Here is a 17,357-nt window from a genome sequence, read left to right as displayed (position 1 = left end):
CGAATTCTTTTGTAGTTGTCTAATTTTTACTCTATTTAGTTAGTTTGCCAATTTTGAACAACAAACTGCCCTGATCTGTTTAAACGCCTTAACAAAGGTGAATAATTCGACTTTACAGGAATAAATTGAAGTCGATTCAATCAATCAGCATGAACAGAATTTCGTCGTCTCCCAGCTGCTGTACAAAAATCAATAAAACTAAACAGAAAGGCGTGGCGTATTTCGTAGCAACCTTCGGTTATAAAAGAGTGTTTCTAGTAAAATCAGCTACTACATTCATTAGCCGGAAGGTGAGTTGGCTAGTTGTCAGCAGTAGCAGCACTGCCGTGAGATGACAAAGTGACGTAAGTGCCACTTTCTCGAATATGAGTTTTTCATGCCAATTGGTTCATTATTGGAAGACCTATCTTTTGGTATCTTCCTTTTCGTTGTTACTTATTCGTACGTTGCATAAAATCATAAAAAACAAAGTGACGTTAGCACACATTTTCATACAAAAGTGACGAAGAATTCTTTGGGCCGTTCTGAAAAACTGATCACTTGGATCTACGTCACAATGTCATCTCACGGCAGAGCAGATATCAGCACTCAGTAACAGCGGATTGCAGTTGATAGCAGCGGGTTGCGTCTGTGGCTGCCTTTAAATCAAACAAATCACTTGCCCGGTGGTTGGTCACCATATCTCAGGAGCAGCGCGGTTCTTCTCGCTTCTCAGTGTGTGTCATCAGACTGCCGTTATTGCTGCACTACTGAGGCAGCATAAAGGTTGCCATTATCAAATCCAATTTTGAGCAGCAAAATGCCTTTCTCAAGGCAAATAAACAAATATACGAAGGTTAATAATTTTTTGACAACTCAAGCGAGCAATCTGTGTGGATAGTAGCAATTTAAATCTGTAGCAGCCGTCTAATTTACAGAATGTGAAACAGCTTTTACAGCTCGTGTTTTCAGTGTCGTTATTCCCCCACAGTTGAGGCAGCACAAAGCAAGCATTAGTAGACTTTATGACTCATTAATTTAACACCTACAACAATGCATTTGTTAATAGTGTGCGTAGTTCTACGTCAGTTATGCGGTCGTGTCTTGGATACAACCTCCTACTTTTTTTTGCTATTTTGATTATTGTGGTTGGCAACGTTGTGGTTTGAAAAAAATTTGGTTGCGGTTTATTTGAAAATCTAGCGAACTGCCGATTACCGTCTAGTTAATAGTGCCTACTAAAGTGGTCCCCGTGGTTCTGTGGTTAGCGATGTCGGTCGGCTAGCTCTCCCACACGGTTGTGATATCGGGTTCGATTCCCGATCGAGTCGAGGATCTTTTCGAGCTGGAAATTTTCTCGACTCAGCACTGGGACACGGTGTATCGTTGTACTTATCCTACAACATGCTAAATGTGCCGAAAACAATATCGATAACAAATTCTCTCAACTAATAATCTAGTTGATCGAGACCGCTTTTAGCCCCAAGGCTAAGCGTGCGATATTGTTTTTAATAGTGCCTACCTGTGTGGATTACTTTATTTGTGTATTACCGAAAATAAACTGCTATCAAAAATAATATCTATAGTTAATACGGTGGGTCAGGTCGAAATTTAAAAAAAAATTGAGATGATGAAAAGATATAAAAATAAAAAAGGAACCTGTTTGAGTTGTACAGAACTTTTCTTTGTGCACATTTCCATCAGATTCTAACCTTGAAAATTTTTAGGTCGTCACGGGAACGTGCGAATACGTTAAATTCCGGCTTCGCAGCGAAGAAAAACGTAAAATTTGGTTGCATATTTAAGATTATGATAATCCTTTTAGAACATAAACCACATTGCGAAGTGAAGGGACAATTTGTCGGATTATGTATTACTGGTTAACCAAGTTCGAACACGTGCACGTTTCCAGTTGGATAGTAAAATCAATAAACCTACCGAAGACAAATTTGCGGCTTTCCGATCACATAGTGATAACCAGTTAATGTGTGGTTTTACTTTATAATAAACAGTGATTTTTTTCCTCCACTAATTTGAACAGGCAACACCTGAATGACTTTGCCATTAATTTGTGGTTTTCCACGCGATATTAGCGTTGTCGGTGGGCAAAAGCTATACTATATAGTCTAACTAACTAAATGAGCATCAGTGATTTAACACCTCTATGTGAAGAAAACTCATTTTTTATTGCTAGCAGATATGCATGTACGAGTTTCAAGTGCATACCTATTAATGGGTGGATATTGAAAAGGAAAACTAACTTGAATAGGGGAAAGAGGTGTGAAATGTTGAACCATTTGTTCAGTTTATTTTTTGAAAAGAAAATCTTACATTCAAGAAAGTTCTTAGAACGTATTCGAAAACGTTCAACTCGATGAATCCACAATAAATGATAATTTGTTTTGGGCTCAGCTAAATACTCTAGAATTGGAAACTGATCGGCCAATCTTCTTTAAACTTGCAGTCGACAGAGCGGAAAACTTGCCTGCAGCCGTTTAGTTTGTAGCTGCACTTGATCTACATTTAACAAAAAAAAAACGTCTGAGTTTTCGATGATTTTCATAGCATAACATCGTCTGTTCTGAACGGTATGGTCAGTATTGAAACAACGCTTCAAAGTAGCAGATATTTGCAGAAGCCTGGAGCATAATATGTTATATGGTAGTGCACAACATGGATATCGAGTTCAGTATAAATGAGAAAATTTATAGAAGTGAGTATTGTACAGTTGTTTGAACATTTCAATAGTGAGTATGTTTTTGTTTTGTTGTGTGTTCTGTGTAATATTCAAATTAATTTGAAAAAACATAATCTGTAAATCATTTAAGTAAATATGCTGGCGGTAAAGTGTGTGTGAAGGTCTTTCTGCCGTGAACTAGACAAAGAAAATGAGAGAAAGTGCTTGAAACTTGAAATAACACAGTACCTACTATACATTAATGAAACCAAACCTCCTAGTTGGTCTCGAGGTACGATGCTAGCCTAACAAGCCAGTCGTCTTATGTTCAAATCCTGGCTCGAGAGAGACTGTAGTAGGATCGTGACGCAATTTTCCTATACACTGAAAGTTGTCTGCGAAGCCTGTGGATAATAAACAGAAGAACAGGTTTCGATACCGGAATGCAGCACCAAGGCTTTTTTACTTCTTCATTTATACATCATTTAAAAAAAAATTCATCAAAAGAGTGGATCAAAATACCTAAAAATTATCAGCTAACTTGTAAAATAAATATAAAATAAAGTTAGAGTATAAATATGTTTTTTTTAGTTAAAGTTTAAATATATTTTGCTATAGATATGAAAAATAATCTGTATATAATAGAATTAAAGCGAGCGGGGGCCTAGTGTGGTTGGTAACGTCTCCGCCAACCACGCTCGACGCCTGGGTTCGAATCCCACCGCCGACATAGGTGTCGATGGTTGTGAGGTGGCGTGGTCTGGTCTAGATTCAACCCTAGCCGACACCGGAAGATTTTCTGAGGCGAAAAATCTCTGGGATCACGTCTTCCATCGCATGAGGAAGTAAAGCCGTTGGCGCCGGTCCGTTGATAAACGGGTCGTGAGTTAGGATCCTGGGTGTGGAGTCGCCTCCCTGGGCGTCGGTGATTGGTCACAATAGCGGCGGAACTAGACCGACGGAAAATAAGCGAGGATAAAAAATAATAGAACTAAAGTAGCATTTTTTGCAACCAAATTCGAGAGCGCAGTTCACCTTTTCGTAACTTTGTTGAACAAAATTGATGAACTTAAGGAAGAGTTTTGCTTTTTTCGGATGGCATCGTCTCACGGTTTTTATATAACTAACTTGCTCATTTACTAATCAAATTCAAACAGTTAACCCGCAAAACGTTCCGGTCGACACGTCACTGAACACCTTCATCCGTGACTACACCCAGTTGAAGGGAACTAAATTCATGTGCCGTGAAGGAGGTTGCGGGACATGCGTTGTTAGTGCTAGTGAGGCGCATCCGATCACCGGTGATATTACCATAAAATCCGTAAAGTCGGTAGGTCCAAACATGAACTAGGACAACTCTCATTCCATAATTCGCTTACATTGGGTTTCGACAGTGCCTTTTGCCGGTATATTCCTGCCATGGGCGTGATATCGTTACAGTTGAAGGAATCGGAAGTAAAACCGATGGATACCATCCGATACAACGCCGGCTAGCTGCTTTTCATGGTTCACAGTGCGGTTACTGCTCGACAGGTATGGTGATGAGTATGTACAGCCTGTTGGAGGCCAACCAGGACTCGGTAACCATGCAAGAAGTAGAGGAATCGTTGGATGGAAACATTTGCCGATGCACAGGTTACCGGCCTATTCTTGATGCATTCAAATCGTTTGCAACGGACGCTAGTAGCAGTATTGTTACATTATGTCGCGATATTGAAGAACTAGCAGTGGGGAAAGATTGTTCGAAGAAGGCATGTAGAGAAGTTTGTACAAAATTTCGTAACTCGAACAAACACGAAACAATTCATATGGTTGATGAAGCTGGAAAGGAATGGTATAAAGTTTTCAGTGTTGATAGTATTCAGGAAATCTTCAAAACGATAAATGATAAACATTATATGCTTGTTGGCGGTAACACAGCACACGGAGTTTATCGCCGAAGTAATGATTTAAAAGTTTTCATTGACGTAAGTTCGGTGAAAAAATTACACGAACGATCAATTGGATTAGATCTCACTATTGGGGCAAATGTGTCTCTCAGTGAATTTATTGAAATTATGGATGAAGCTATCCGGGGAAACTTAAGATTCCAGTATATGAAGAAAATGATAGAACATGTAAGATTGGTTGCGAACCATGCTATACGGAACTTCGGAACCATAGCAGGAAATCTTATGATAAAACATCAACATCCGGAATTCCCTTCAGACATATTCCTTTTACTGGAGACAGTTGGAGCAACAATGTTAATTGGTGAGTTGACTTAGTCCGTTTTAGTTACTCTCTTTGAACTAGGCTGATCATATTTTTCCAGAAACGGATGCCTTACCGATTACCGTAAGCCCAATAGAATTTCTTTCAGTTGATATGAATAAGAAAATTATTGTTAGCATAACAGTTCCTTCTTTAGACCCCACCAAATGTGTGTTCCGATCATTCAAAATAATGCCAGTGGCCAAAAACTCTCGTGCGTACGTGAACGCAGGATTTTTGGTGAAATTTTGCAGAACAGGCAAGGTACCCGAACAAGTGACTATTGTGTTTGGTGGTATTAATCCTTCATTCGTTCATGCTACGCAAACCGAAAACTTCTTACTTGGAAGACCGCTGTTGAATAATGAAACTTTACAACAAGCTTCAGAGATATTGAGCACCGAACTGGAACCTGACTGGGTGCTCCCAGACGCATCTCCAGCTTATAGAAAACAACTAGCGATTTCCTTGCTCTATAAGTGTGTATTGAGCATTGCTTCCGAAAATTCCATTGATTCAGAAGCAAAATTCAAAAGTGGAGGTTCAACGCTACAGCGCCCATTATCATCCGGGAAACAAAGCTACGACACATACCCTAAAAAGTGGCCTTTAACTCAAAACATCACGAAACTAGAGGGACTAGCACAAACATCTGGAGAAGCCGAGTACATCAACGACATGCCGAGAGTATGGAATGAATTGCATGGCGCTTTCGTGATGGCAACTGCAGTTCACGTTCGCATAATAAAGATTGATGCAACAAAAGCGCTGGTAAGAATCACTTTCATCTGATTATGTCTCCCTGCTAATCGTATTTATTTAAGGCGCTTGAAGGCGTGGTTGCATTTTACTCGGCAAAAAATATACCAGGCATCAACAATTTTATGCCACTGGAGCTAGGAAATCCTGATGTGGAAGAAGTTTTCTGCAGCGGTGAAGTCAAATATCACAGTCAACCGATCGGTTTGATTGTTGCCGAATCATTCGAACTGGCCAATCGTGCTACTGAATTGGTAGAAGTGTTTTATGAGCGAATCCGTAAGTATTGAACACACATACCTACATTATTGAACAATAAATTCGGACACAATTTCAAAATTCTTTATTTGAAATTGTGTTTCTTTTAGCGGTTATTCTTCAAAGAACTTCTTATTCGAATATTAATAGCGGTCACATCGGATATTCTCTAAGAGTATAAAATTCACTATTATTTTTTGAAAAATTGAAAGAAAGTTGAATATTTTGTTGACATCACGAAAGCTAAGTCTAAAATCATATTGCGCATTTTACTTCTTAATCGACTCACAGTAAAATAATTTTGTCACACAAAAACATGCTCGCACTGTTCTTTTTATTGGTATTGCAGAAGCAGCAGTTGTGGCAGAAAAGTCACCATGAAAGTGATACACTTTATCTATGCCATAAAATTAAAACAGATGAATATGTCTTCACAGTTTTTATATTATCACTAGCAGACCCGGTAAACTTCGTCCCGCCCATTTTTATATTTAATTTAATAATTTTAAACATGTCAAATTCGTTGATTCCTTGCGGTTTGTTCATAGTCTGCAAATGCACGACGAATCGGCCATAGGATATGATCAAAGTCAAAAGACAAATCGTTTGAAATGATTGGTTTTATCGGAATGACTACATCCTTGACTTTTAGCTTTTGTACATCACCTCTATTCTGAAAATATCCATATTGGGTGGTATTCGGTCATATTTAGCTGTTTTAGTATTCAGTTATTTTCGTTGTTTTTCAGAAACTGTAAGTGGTCATCTTTGTATTCAAAAAAGTGTCTAAGGTCAGTGCTTGGCTTCTATGCATCATTTTGATTACGGAAATCCATATGCAGTAGTATTCGGTTATTTTCGGCTGTTTCCCAGAAGTTGCCATCTTACAATTCAAAATGTTGTCTGAGGTAAATTTTTAGCTTTTTTTAGGTTTATGGGAGATCTCCATCCCCTTCCAGAGAACGGAGGAGTGTCAAACCACCATAGAAATTTGTATTTGATTTGTATAAGAGCCCTCTCATCCAGCAGTGAGAGGAGTGTCGAACCACCATGAAAAAAATTTTTGCTTCCAGAAACCTCCACATGTCAAATTTGGCTCCATTTACTTGATTAGTTTTTAGGTTGTGAAGAAATTTGAGTTTCATTTGTATGAGGCCTCTCCCCCAGAAGAGGAAGTGGTGCCGAACCACCATGAAAGTTTTGCTAGCTCTTAAAAACCTCAACATATCAAATTTGGTTCCATTTACTTGATTATTACTCGAGATGTGCAGAAGTTTGTGTTTCATTTGTGTGGAACATTTCGTTACTGCCCAAGGAAGTAAATGGCCTAATGACGTATTGTAGATAATACTTTTTATTTATTTTCATACCTCTTTCAATAAAAAGCAATGGCAACTTTCTTCTGTTGCAAATTGCTCCCTAAACCATTACAGCTGAAGCATTCTGAAAACGTTCCACTCCTCTTTTATTGACTGAATTACCACGAAGTCATGCCCCATCAAAGACATGCCTCCAACGTAAAGATCCGTGATAATCCGTGAATCTTTTGTTTCTTTTTTGTTTATAGAAGCTCCGTATCCAATGTCATTTTTGATTATTTAATGTATAGTTTCATGACTCTGGTTATCGCCGGATACGGATTTTAACCGCTGCAGTTCGCATACTCCTTTTTTCACCAGTTTTTTGCTTGGGGACAACGTTGCTAAGGACTGTTCATTTTATCAAACGGACACTTTGTTTTGGTGATATCTTTATTATTTTTCAAGCAATTTCCAGACGGTTTTTTGCAAAATGAAGGTTTATTTTTCAACAAAAAGTACAAAATGTAAAACCTAACTCAGTTCATCTAACTATAAAACTGGTGAACTTTCCCTCGAACTCCACTCATAAGCCTCTTTACAGTTTCTGGCTTAACTTTTCGGCTTGCAGATGACCACATTTTCTTGAACTCATCAATTGACTGTGCTTCTCTACCATCCTTTCGAAGATACCGCTTGATAATTACCCAATAGCGTTCAACCGGACGTAGCTCTGGACAATTTGGTGGATTATTCGCCTCTTCGACTAATTTAATCGTATATTTCTTCAGCATTTCAAGAGTGGCAGCAGCGTAGTGGGCGGATGCAAGGTCTGGCCAGAACATTGGTGGGGTCTTGTGTTGACGATACACAGCAACAAGACGTTTTTGAATGCACTCCTTCCGGTAATTCTCAGCGCTTATGGTTCCTATTGTGAAATATGGCAAACTTTTTTTTCCACAAGAACAAAAAGCTTGCCATACAAGCACTTTCTTACCAAACTTGTCCATTCTAATCGATCGTTTTACATCTGGTACTTCCCTACCTACAATAGAATTGAAAAATTGTGGCCCCGGAAGTGTTGTTGCGTCCAGTTTTCAGTAAGTCTCGTCATCCATTAAAATGCAACAGTTTCATTGCTTTTTCAGTATCCTATCAAACCTCTGACATCGTTCCTTTGCCCGTTCATGCTGTTCCTCGGTCCGTTTCGGTGTCTTCTGTTTTTTGTAGGTTCTGATATTATTCCTTCGTTTGATATTTTGAACCGTTCCTATACTAACTCTGAGTTTTTAAGCAATTTTTCGCACAGAGTCACATTCATTGGACAGTAAAAGCTTCACACACTTCTGCTCGATTTGTGGAATAGCCGCACCTTTTCTGGTTTTGGATCTTGGCAAATCTTCAAGAGAATCGTGTTCTCCAAACTTTCTGATGATCTGGTACACAGTAGACTTAGACCTTTTCACAAGTTTTGCAATATTTCTACAGGATAGTCCCTCGGAACAGTACTTTTGAACAATCAAAAAACGAGTATCTTGATCGATTCGTGCCATTTTCCGAAACTTAACCGTTCCGACACCAAAACCAAAACACCGGCACAATATCAACAAACTCAACTACACGATAAAGGAAGATTCATCAAATTTGGAGTTAATGTTTAGTTTTTATCGTCTATTCAAAATGTCCGTTTTATAAAATGAACATTCCTTAGTTTCCTCGAAACTTTTGATGGTGACAGCTTCCTTCAGGTCTGTGTATTGCTTATTTCAGCAATATACAAATCTTGATTTATTTTCTGCTTGATACCATTGTAATTTTCCTCTAAAAAGGGAAACGCTACCTTAATCACTTTACAAGTGAACTATTAACATGTGTTGCGATCGAAAGAAACATTAGAGGCACTCAAATATGTGTATCACTTTCACGGTGACACCATGTAGTAAATAGTCGTGACGATTTATTTTTCTGCATTTAGCCTGTCCATAAGCGACAGTAAAGGTCAGTCCACATTGATTTGTTTTTTTTTTTTTTTGTCGGCTCAAAGTGACTGCAGTGGTGTTACAATTTTGGGTGAGTGAATTTTTGTTTTGGAATATTTTAGGAACGCAGTCTTGAGTAAAAGTAGAACTAACGCATGCTAGTGTGTGTATCGGCGATGCGAATGCAAACCGAACGCACAGGAATAAGGCAGATAAAAACTGACTTGTTTTTACCGTTTTCCGATTTCTTACTGACATTACACAGCATCGCACATGCACTCAATGTCTTCGTAGCGATGTAATCACCACCGTTTTCATAACATGCTTCCACTTTTAAATGATAGATGGAGTGCGCTATTTTAATTGATGCTTTCCATTCATATGTGGTGGATCCATAGTTCCCAGTATTTTTGATATGATATTTTTGGTAACGACACGCTCAAAAAACAGAGTTGGTCAAAAAACACGGGTTGTTTTTGCAGTGTGAGATCGCACCTGATTCTCCTCGTCTACATTTACCTCACTGGAAGAAATCCACCACTGACAGTTTCTGAAATGGTGAAGATTTTAAAGGAAAATTGATAAAACGCATTAAGTTTGTGTTCGACGCGATAGTGTAAATCAGGCGTGGGGAAAACAACACACCACGCAGGGCCATTCATATTACCCTCCGTCGCTAGCTGAAGACAAAATACTGGAGAGCTATTCGTGAACACGCGAGCCGAGGGTTTTTAACTTCGGCACATGAGGCAACCGAGGGCTCGAAGTTTCGGGGAACACACAAGCATTGGTTGCCACGACGAGATCGACAATGGTATAATATTGAAAAGCTTGCCGGTAGTCATCGCATACAACCACCTGCAATATTTTTTTCATATGTACTTTTGTAAACATGATGCGTTTGAGAAAACACGTGTTAGCAAACGGGCTTCCGAGGGCTCACGAATTCGGGAGCACTCCGGGAACATTTGTCTGGTAAGGATGGGAAATATCGACTGGAATGGCTATCAATAGTTATCGATGATTTCCTACTACTATCGATAACTATCGATAGGTTTTTCATCCCTATATAAGAGCCTGTTCCAGTCGAAGCCGCTCATAATAGTTCTAGACAGCGACAACATCAGTCCTCCTTTAGCAGCAGCAGTAGCAGTGCGATAGCGGATAGCGGCCACAACTTTGGCATAGCAATGGATAGCGCACTAGTTGCAGCGGATCTCAGCATCGATAGCAGCTGGGCCAGCTGATCAACTCAGGGGATGAGCGGATACCAATGGCAGCGTATAGCGGTTACAACTGTGGCATGGCTACGAATAGCGTAGCAGTTGCAGCGGGTATCAGCATCGATAGCAGCTGGGCCAGCTTATGCAGTGAAGCACTTTAGTGAAATGCAGTTTCTGTGCGATAGCGGGCACTAGTAAATGTATTCAATGAAAAGATGACTCATTTCGACAACACATGAGCCGTCTAGTTTTGAAAAATGACTGACACGAAAGCAGCCGGGTTATCTTCTTTATGAAAGTATTCGTCTTCAACCTTGCGGTCGTGGCTTTGCACACAACCCTCCTGTGATTTTTTCAATTAGTTACAAGTCCATTCAGAATGATTGATCAGTTTAAATAAATAATGAATCCTCGTTTGGTAGAATAAACATTCAGGTATTGCGGATTCAAGTTATGACCATTATTGCGCTTCTTTGTTATGAGGTTTTTCGCGGGGATTTCATTCTGATTTTTATTTCGATGGGTGAGTTCACAATCTGGAAGGAGCGTCAAACTTAACTTCGACACTCACAAGTTCCCATCTTACACTTCCACGATTCATAGACTGCCAGCTAAAACATGGATACAACTGGTTTACGTTTCCTTGGCAATTTTGTCATCTGAAATTAGCTAAGTAAGGAGGTGCGACGGGATCATAGGTTCATAAATCATACTTCGGCGGTAAGCATAGTGCTATGTCAACCCGAGCGTCTATTCACCAATATAGCGGCAGATAAACGTCCTGGTATCAGTGTGGGTCTCAAAACAAAGCTGACATGATGGTCTCCCATCCAGACAGGGGTTGGGAAAGGTCTAGCGACCCACCCCGGAAAACAATATGTTACAAGCAACCTAAGAGATAATACGAATCGGAGCAATCGGCATGGACTTAGGGCTACGATTGGAAACAATGAGCTGCATCTACGCTACTTCGAAGTCGTAGCACGACAGGAACATTGTTGGATAGGACAGAAGGTATGAAAAAGCGAACACCGAACGGCTACTTTCTACCAAAGTTGCGACACCTCCAGCGAAGCAAGCGTCTTCAAAATACTGGACATACTGGATATACTAATACTGGGTGGCAGACGATCAACGCGAGGACTACAGTATCATTGACGTGTACTTCCCACATTAGGGGAGACCCGACGACAAGAAGGAAGAGTTTTACGCGTAGCTGAAGCAGGCCATTAGGAACATGAATGCTCGGGTAGAACGAGAGGTAATGTACAAACCTTGCCTTCCGTGGTATGGTAGCCCGAAGTACCTTCTTCCTTTGCAAAGATATCTACAAAACCACCTGTAGATCACCCAACCCACAGACAGAGAATCAAATCGACCACGTTTTAATCAACGGTAGGTTGTTCAACGACGTCATTACCATTCACACGTACCGCAGTTTGATTATAGATTTGGACCACTACCTAATAGCTGTATACATGCGTTCAAAACTCTCAATGGTGTATAATAGCCGCCGAAGTCAAACGCAACGACAAAATATTGAGCAACTGCGGGACGCCGAGGTTGCACAGGAATACGTGCAGCAGCTGGAGGCAACACTATACACGGAAGAGCAAATAACTGGAGGAACACTCGATTCGCCATAGGTAGCACTACTGTAGCGCTGCTAGATACATGGGCTCCGAATCATAGAAACGATTGACGAATGACGAATGCAAACAATTAGTTGAGCAGACAAACGCAGCACGAGCGATAGTGCTGAAACACTGAATAAGAGCGAACGTGGAACGGTACCGACGGGCATGGAACAGCCAAACTTCAGTTCTTCGAATCAAGAAGAGCCAACAAGAGAACTGAGATCGATTTGCGATGGGAAAGCTGTATGTACCAAGCAAACGACACTCGGAAGTTCTACGAGAAGCTGAACAGCTCAAGCAATGACGCTTGGACGGCAATGTCCTCACGGGTACTGGAGGTGGAAGAGAGCATTGCCGAACTGAAAAACAATAAAGCTGCTGCAGTGGACCAACTTCCCAGTGAGCCACTAAAATACGGCGGAGAAACACTTGTGTGTTAGAGCCGTGTACTGGATCATTGTTAAGATTCCGGAGGAGGAACGAGTACCGGTGAAGTGGGTGGATGATATTGTTTGTCCCATCTTGCCATATACCAATGCACCGGGTACCTCCAGAAGCGTCTGTTGCCCTTCCTGCGGTCCAACGGAGGCGAGACATTATTTTGGCCGGGCCTGGCATCATGTCATTACGAGCGATCGACGTTGGATTGGTACAGAGACAATACCGTTGTTTTTGTACCAACAACCGCCAGAATCAACCAAATTCACCACAAATTCGTCCAAAGTTCGAAAATCGTCCAAGATGGTGGAGAAAGAACGGATGAAAGTGACCAAAAAGGTCGACTCCACCATTGCACAAAATGTGATGAGGGTCTAGAGGGAAAGGTACTGACTTTCAGCGATGGAAAGGAAATTGAATAAAGTAATTATGCCGAAACATAATCCATCTTTTACAGGTCATTCCCTTCAAAGTAAAAAAAAAACTGGCTTCAAATTATTTTTTGACGAACACTTTTGTCTAATGCGTTTTTTTTTTCGAGTACAGACCTTATCATCATTTGCGAAGCAGTTCGTAAAGCACTACCAGGGGGTTTCGAGGGTGCCTTCGCCACCATGGATCTTCGCGGTTCGGTAGGTTATGCAGAAATGCCGCGAATACAACGTGCCCATTTATCATCTTTCCATCGATTTCAAATCGGCATACGACAAAATCGATCTAGACTAACTATAGCAGATTAGAGTCCCTTCAAAACGTGAAGAGGTTTAAAGCAAGGTGATGATCTCTTGTGCCTACTGTTTATATTACTCTGAAAGGGGTGATTTATTTAGTTATTTCGTCCATTATTAATTAGAAGAGCGGAGATTAGCAGGAGCGGTACAATATTCCAAAAGTCATTTTAACTGTTTTCTATCAAGTTGACCATCTACAGGACACTACCGGTAGTCATCTACGGCCATGAGACATGGATTACACGGGTCAACACAGCTGTACGTCAAAAGTTTAAGCCGGAAAAAATGAAAGATTATAGCTATTTAACCATTCCTGTGAATTTTGGTGTCCTATCAGCTGCTATAATCTTTCATTTTTTTCCGGATTGAGCTTCTGGAATGCACTATTATCATCGGATTCCAGAATTTACGCGTTTTTTTCTACGCGGATTCCGGAATTTACGTGGTTTCTTTTTAAGCGGCACGTATTCCCGCGTAAAAAGTGACTTTAGTGTACTGAATTACAGGGTGACAAAAAAGTCCGGTCACACAGGAAAATCTCAATATTTCAAAGAATAAGAAGAAAATCTGAATCTGGCTTTCATAGCTTTATACAGCAACTCATAAAGATACTTCACAGACGATATCTCGGAATTACACCACATTTCTCTGATCGAACCAGCTCCAGACGTCTCGGAAAGTCGTCGCAAGCGGCGCGCACGTTCTCCATCGGCATCTCGTCCCAGATTTTCGTGATAACTCGCTTGAATTGCTTTCATTCAGCTTCGACATCATGTATCCCCACACGGAATAATCCAGTGGATTCAGATCCGGAGACGACGGAGGCCATTCATTATTCGAAATGAAATCGGTCAAGTTTTCCTTACACCACGCCTGAACAACCTTTGCGGTGTGGGATGGGGCGCCATCTTGCTAGAAGCAGTTGTAATCGTCTTCAAACAATAGTTCAGCTTTAGGCAGAACATTTTTATTCAAAACCGTGTCCAGGTAGTACGCTGCGTTGATTTTGACCCCTTTATCGAAAAAAATAAAAGGCACTTTACCTCTCTTGCAAATGGCTCCCCCAACCATCACTGACGTCTTATTTTGGAACCGGGAAACGTTCAGCTTGTCCGCTTGCTGGAGGCTCACACTCCAAACTCGATTATTTTGGCAATTGGCTGTTTGCTCCAAAACGAACAGATTCTCGTCCGAAAAAATTATCTCGTCATCTGCGCGCCAACCGAGCAACTCCCGCGACCGTTGGTACCTCTTGTCCTTTGTAGCTTTGGTAACCCCATGAACCACCTGTTTTTTGGCGGATTGATTCTCGGTTCATTTTAAGGTTCCTGGCCAGCTTCCGTGCAGATTGGGCGGGATTCCGGCGAATCCGGGCTCGTATAATCTTTTTCAGCCTTGGAGTTCTCACAGACCTTGGTCGTCCAGATCGTGCCTTGTCCTCGGTGCCTCCAGTCTCTAGGTACCGATTTATGGTCCGGTACACGAATTTCCGGTTGATTCCGAGCGGTTTTAGGTGTTTGAATATGTGTCCGGGATTGTACCCTTTCACATATTCAGCGATCACAGCTGCTCTTAACTCTGCCATGGCTCACCACTCAATGTAAACAAGCTGCACAGAAACGAAACTCTGCCACTTTGGGCAGCAAAGTTAACCCTTTCATTTGACATATAGATGGCACCATAGAGATGCAACGTGTAGGCTACAGGCGACCCCAAAAAAGTGTGACCGGACTTTTTTGTAACCGTGTAGGGCCAAGTATTGCGACTATCAAACTCAACCTCATCAATAGGTATAAGCAATTCGTGATCTCTGTATAGCAATCACCTGATTTTTTTTTCTTCATCACCTGATATAACGCAGTCTTATTACACCAGACATGTTCATCAATACCCGACATCTACTTGTACTTCGCATTTCAAAAACATCTATAGATCAAAGATTCTGTTGACCTCCCAGTTGATTTCGAAATCTTTCGTTCACATGGAGGCAATTCTAAGTTTTGTAGAGCTGACTTTGACTATTTTCTCAACATTTCTAATATTCTTAACTATCTTTCCTCAGCCGATAAGCCGCTTTACGTCACTGTTGAGCAAGTATTGGACCACCAGGCCTATGACCGTATACAAAACCAAGGCTATGACCGTCACGGATCGCAGTATAAAAAAGCCTCCGCACAGGGGCCCATAAAAATCCAAGGTCAGCTCAGTTTGGGCGGTCAGTATCATTACACGATGGAAACTCAAGTCTGCTTCTGCCTTCCGAAGGAAGACGGTATGGACATTTATTCAGCGACACAATATACTACGTCAGCGCTAGCGGCAGTTTCTCAAGTTTTGAAAGTTCATCAAAGTCAATTGAATATTAGCGTTCGGCGGCTGGGCGGTGCTTATGGTGCAAAGATTACACGTGCATCCCAAATCGCTTGTGCTTGTGCTGTGGCTGCACATTTGACTCAGCGTCCCGTACGGATAATATTGCCCATGGAAACAAACATGTCCGCCATCGGGAAACGTACGGGAATAATATGTGACTATGAAGTAGACGTAGAACGTGACGGGAAAATCAATCGATTAACTAACACTTTTACTCACGACGGTGGGTTTGCATTAAACGCACAGCTAGCGTTTATGACTGGTGACGTATTCAAACACTGTTACCGAAACGATCGTTGGAACGTAATAGGAAACATTGCTCGAACGGATGTGCCTGGAAATACCTGGTGTCGTGCCCCTGGTACTTCGGATGGGATCGCTATGATAGAAAACATTATGGAACACATTGCTCACGTTACTGGTAAAGACCCATTGGCGGTTCGTACGGTGAATCTGGTAAGAGGAAATAAAATGGCCGAATTGATGCCAAAGTTTCGAAAGGATGTCAATTTTGACGAACGCCGGAAAGATATCAATATGTTCAACCTACGAAACCGCTGGCGCAAGCGTGGCATTGCGATAATACCTGTGGAATATCCACTGGAGTATTCTGGCACTATGAACGCTTTAGTTTCAGTTTACAATATCGATGGATCTGTTGCGGTGACACATGGAGCCATCGAGATGGGTCAAGGTGTCAATACGAAAGTCGCCCAAGTGGTAGCACACATTCTTGGAGTTCCTTTGGCGAAGATCGCAGTGAAACCAAGTACAACGTTAACGTCGGCCAATTGTGGCGCATCGGTGAGCAGTAGAGCGACTGAAACAGCTGCTTTTGTAAGTATCTTCTTTTCTACTTTTTTAGTTATCATGAAATCCTACTGTACATCTTCAAACTTTTACAGGCTGTCCAAAAATGCTGTTATATATTATTGGACCGTTTGAGGCCTCTCCAGCAGGCGAATCCTCAAGCACCATGGGAGCAAATCGTAGCGCAGGCGTTCACAGGTAACATTGACCTTACGGCTATCTACCGCCAAAAGCCGACAGATCTGGAAGCATATACTGTATGGGGTTTGACCTGTGCTGAAGTCGAAGTGGACATCTTAACTGGCAACGTACAAGTAACTCGCGTTGAAATACTGGAAGATGTTGGACAGAGTATGAGTCCTGGAATTGATATCGGACAGGTGGAAGGATCGTTCATCATGGGGCTTGGGTATTATCTTACGGAAGTGTTAGTGTACGATTTCTCGAGTGGCGCGCTAGTGAATAACCGCTCATGGAATTACAAAGTTCCCGGCGTGAAAGACATTCCCATTGACTTTCGGGTGCAGTTTTTGAGGAACAGCTCCAATCCCCACGGTGTGTTGCGGTCGAAGACAGTGGGGGAGCCAGCGTTTTGTATGACTCCAGTGCTGACGTATGCGTTACGATATGCTCTACGGTCAGCGAGAAAAGACGCTGGGTTGCCTGACGATTGGATTCCAATGGGTGCGTTATAATTACTTTGTTTTATATCGTTCTTGGAATTGATATTCATGTTTTCTAATTTCAGGAACTGGAATTACACCTGAGAAAATATTTTTGATGGCTGGAAACTCAATTGAGCAATATAAATTGAACAAGTTTGCCTATTAAAAAAATTGTTAAAATTTACCCCGAATGTCGAGAAGTACTAATCAGGAGAATCATATTTCTATTAATAGTTGTATCAATTGAAAAAGGGGTTTAGTATAATAAACTAAAACA

At 41.2% G+C, this 17,357-nt stretch overlaps 1 protein-coding gene across 2 annotated transcripts; it reads left to right on the top strand.

Annotated features, from left to right (window-relative positions):
- The first annotated feature begins 2,566 nt into the window (after positions 1-2,566).
- Positions 2,567-17,350, top strand: LOC129725515 (uncharacterized). Of its 2 annotated transcripts, none has more exons than XM_055681470.1 (8): positions 2,567-2,692; positions 3,814-3,986; positions 4,051-4,909; positions 4,971-5,680; positions 5,734-5,947; positions 15,295-16,442; positions 16,511-17,099; positions 17,164-17,350. In XM_055681470.1, exons 1-8 carry the CDS (start codon positions 2,638-2,640, stop codon positions 17,244-17,246), a joined length of 3,831 nt encoding a protein of 1,276 aa, XP_055537445.1. In that variant the 5' UTR covers positions 2,567-2,637; the 3' UTR covers positions 17,247-17,350. The 2 variants fall into 2 exon arrangements, with proteins under 2 accessions (XP_055537445.1, XP_055537446.1); XM_055681471.1 differs by having other exon boundaries at positions 2,602-2,726.
- Positions 17,351-17,357: the final 7 nt, after the last annotated feature.

Source organism: Wyeomyia smithii, chromosome 2 (genome assembly GCF_029784165.1).
Source record: "Wyeomyia smithii strain HCP4-BCI-WySm-NY-G18 chromosome 2, ASM2978416v1, whole genome shotgun sequence".
In the NCBI taxonomy this organism is placed as follows: Eukaryota; Metazoa; Arthropoda; class Insecta; order Diptera; family Culicidae; genus Wyeomyia; species Wyeomyia smithii.
The sequence above is the reverse complement of the archived record's forward strand: the minus strand, read 5'-3'. Positions and strand labels throughout refer to the sequence as shown.

What these genes read in the sequence shown, in the direction of transcription:
- LOC129725515 (XM_055681470.1), top strand. Translation starts at nt 2,638, where the DNA reads ATGGTAGTGCACAACATGGATATCGAGTTCAGTATAAATGAGAAAATT. An exon ending in AAATGAGAAAATTTATAGAA is followed by an intron (nt 2,693 to 3,813) that starts GTGAGTATTGTA and finishes AAATTCAAACAG; the next exon opens with TTAACCCGCAAAACGTTCCG. An exon ending in CGACTGAAACAGCTGCTTTT is followed by an intron (nt 16,443 to 16,510) that starts GTAAGTATCTTC and finishes AAACTTTTACAG; the next exon opens with GCTGTCCAAAAATGCTGTTA.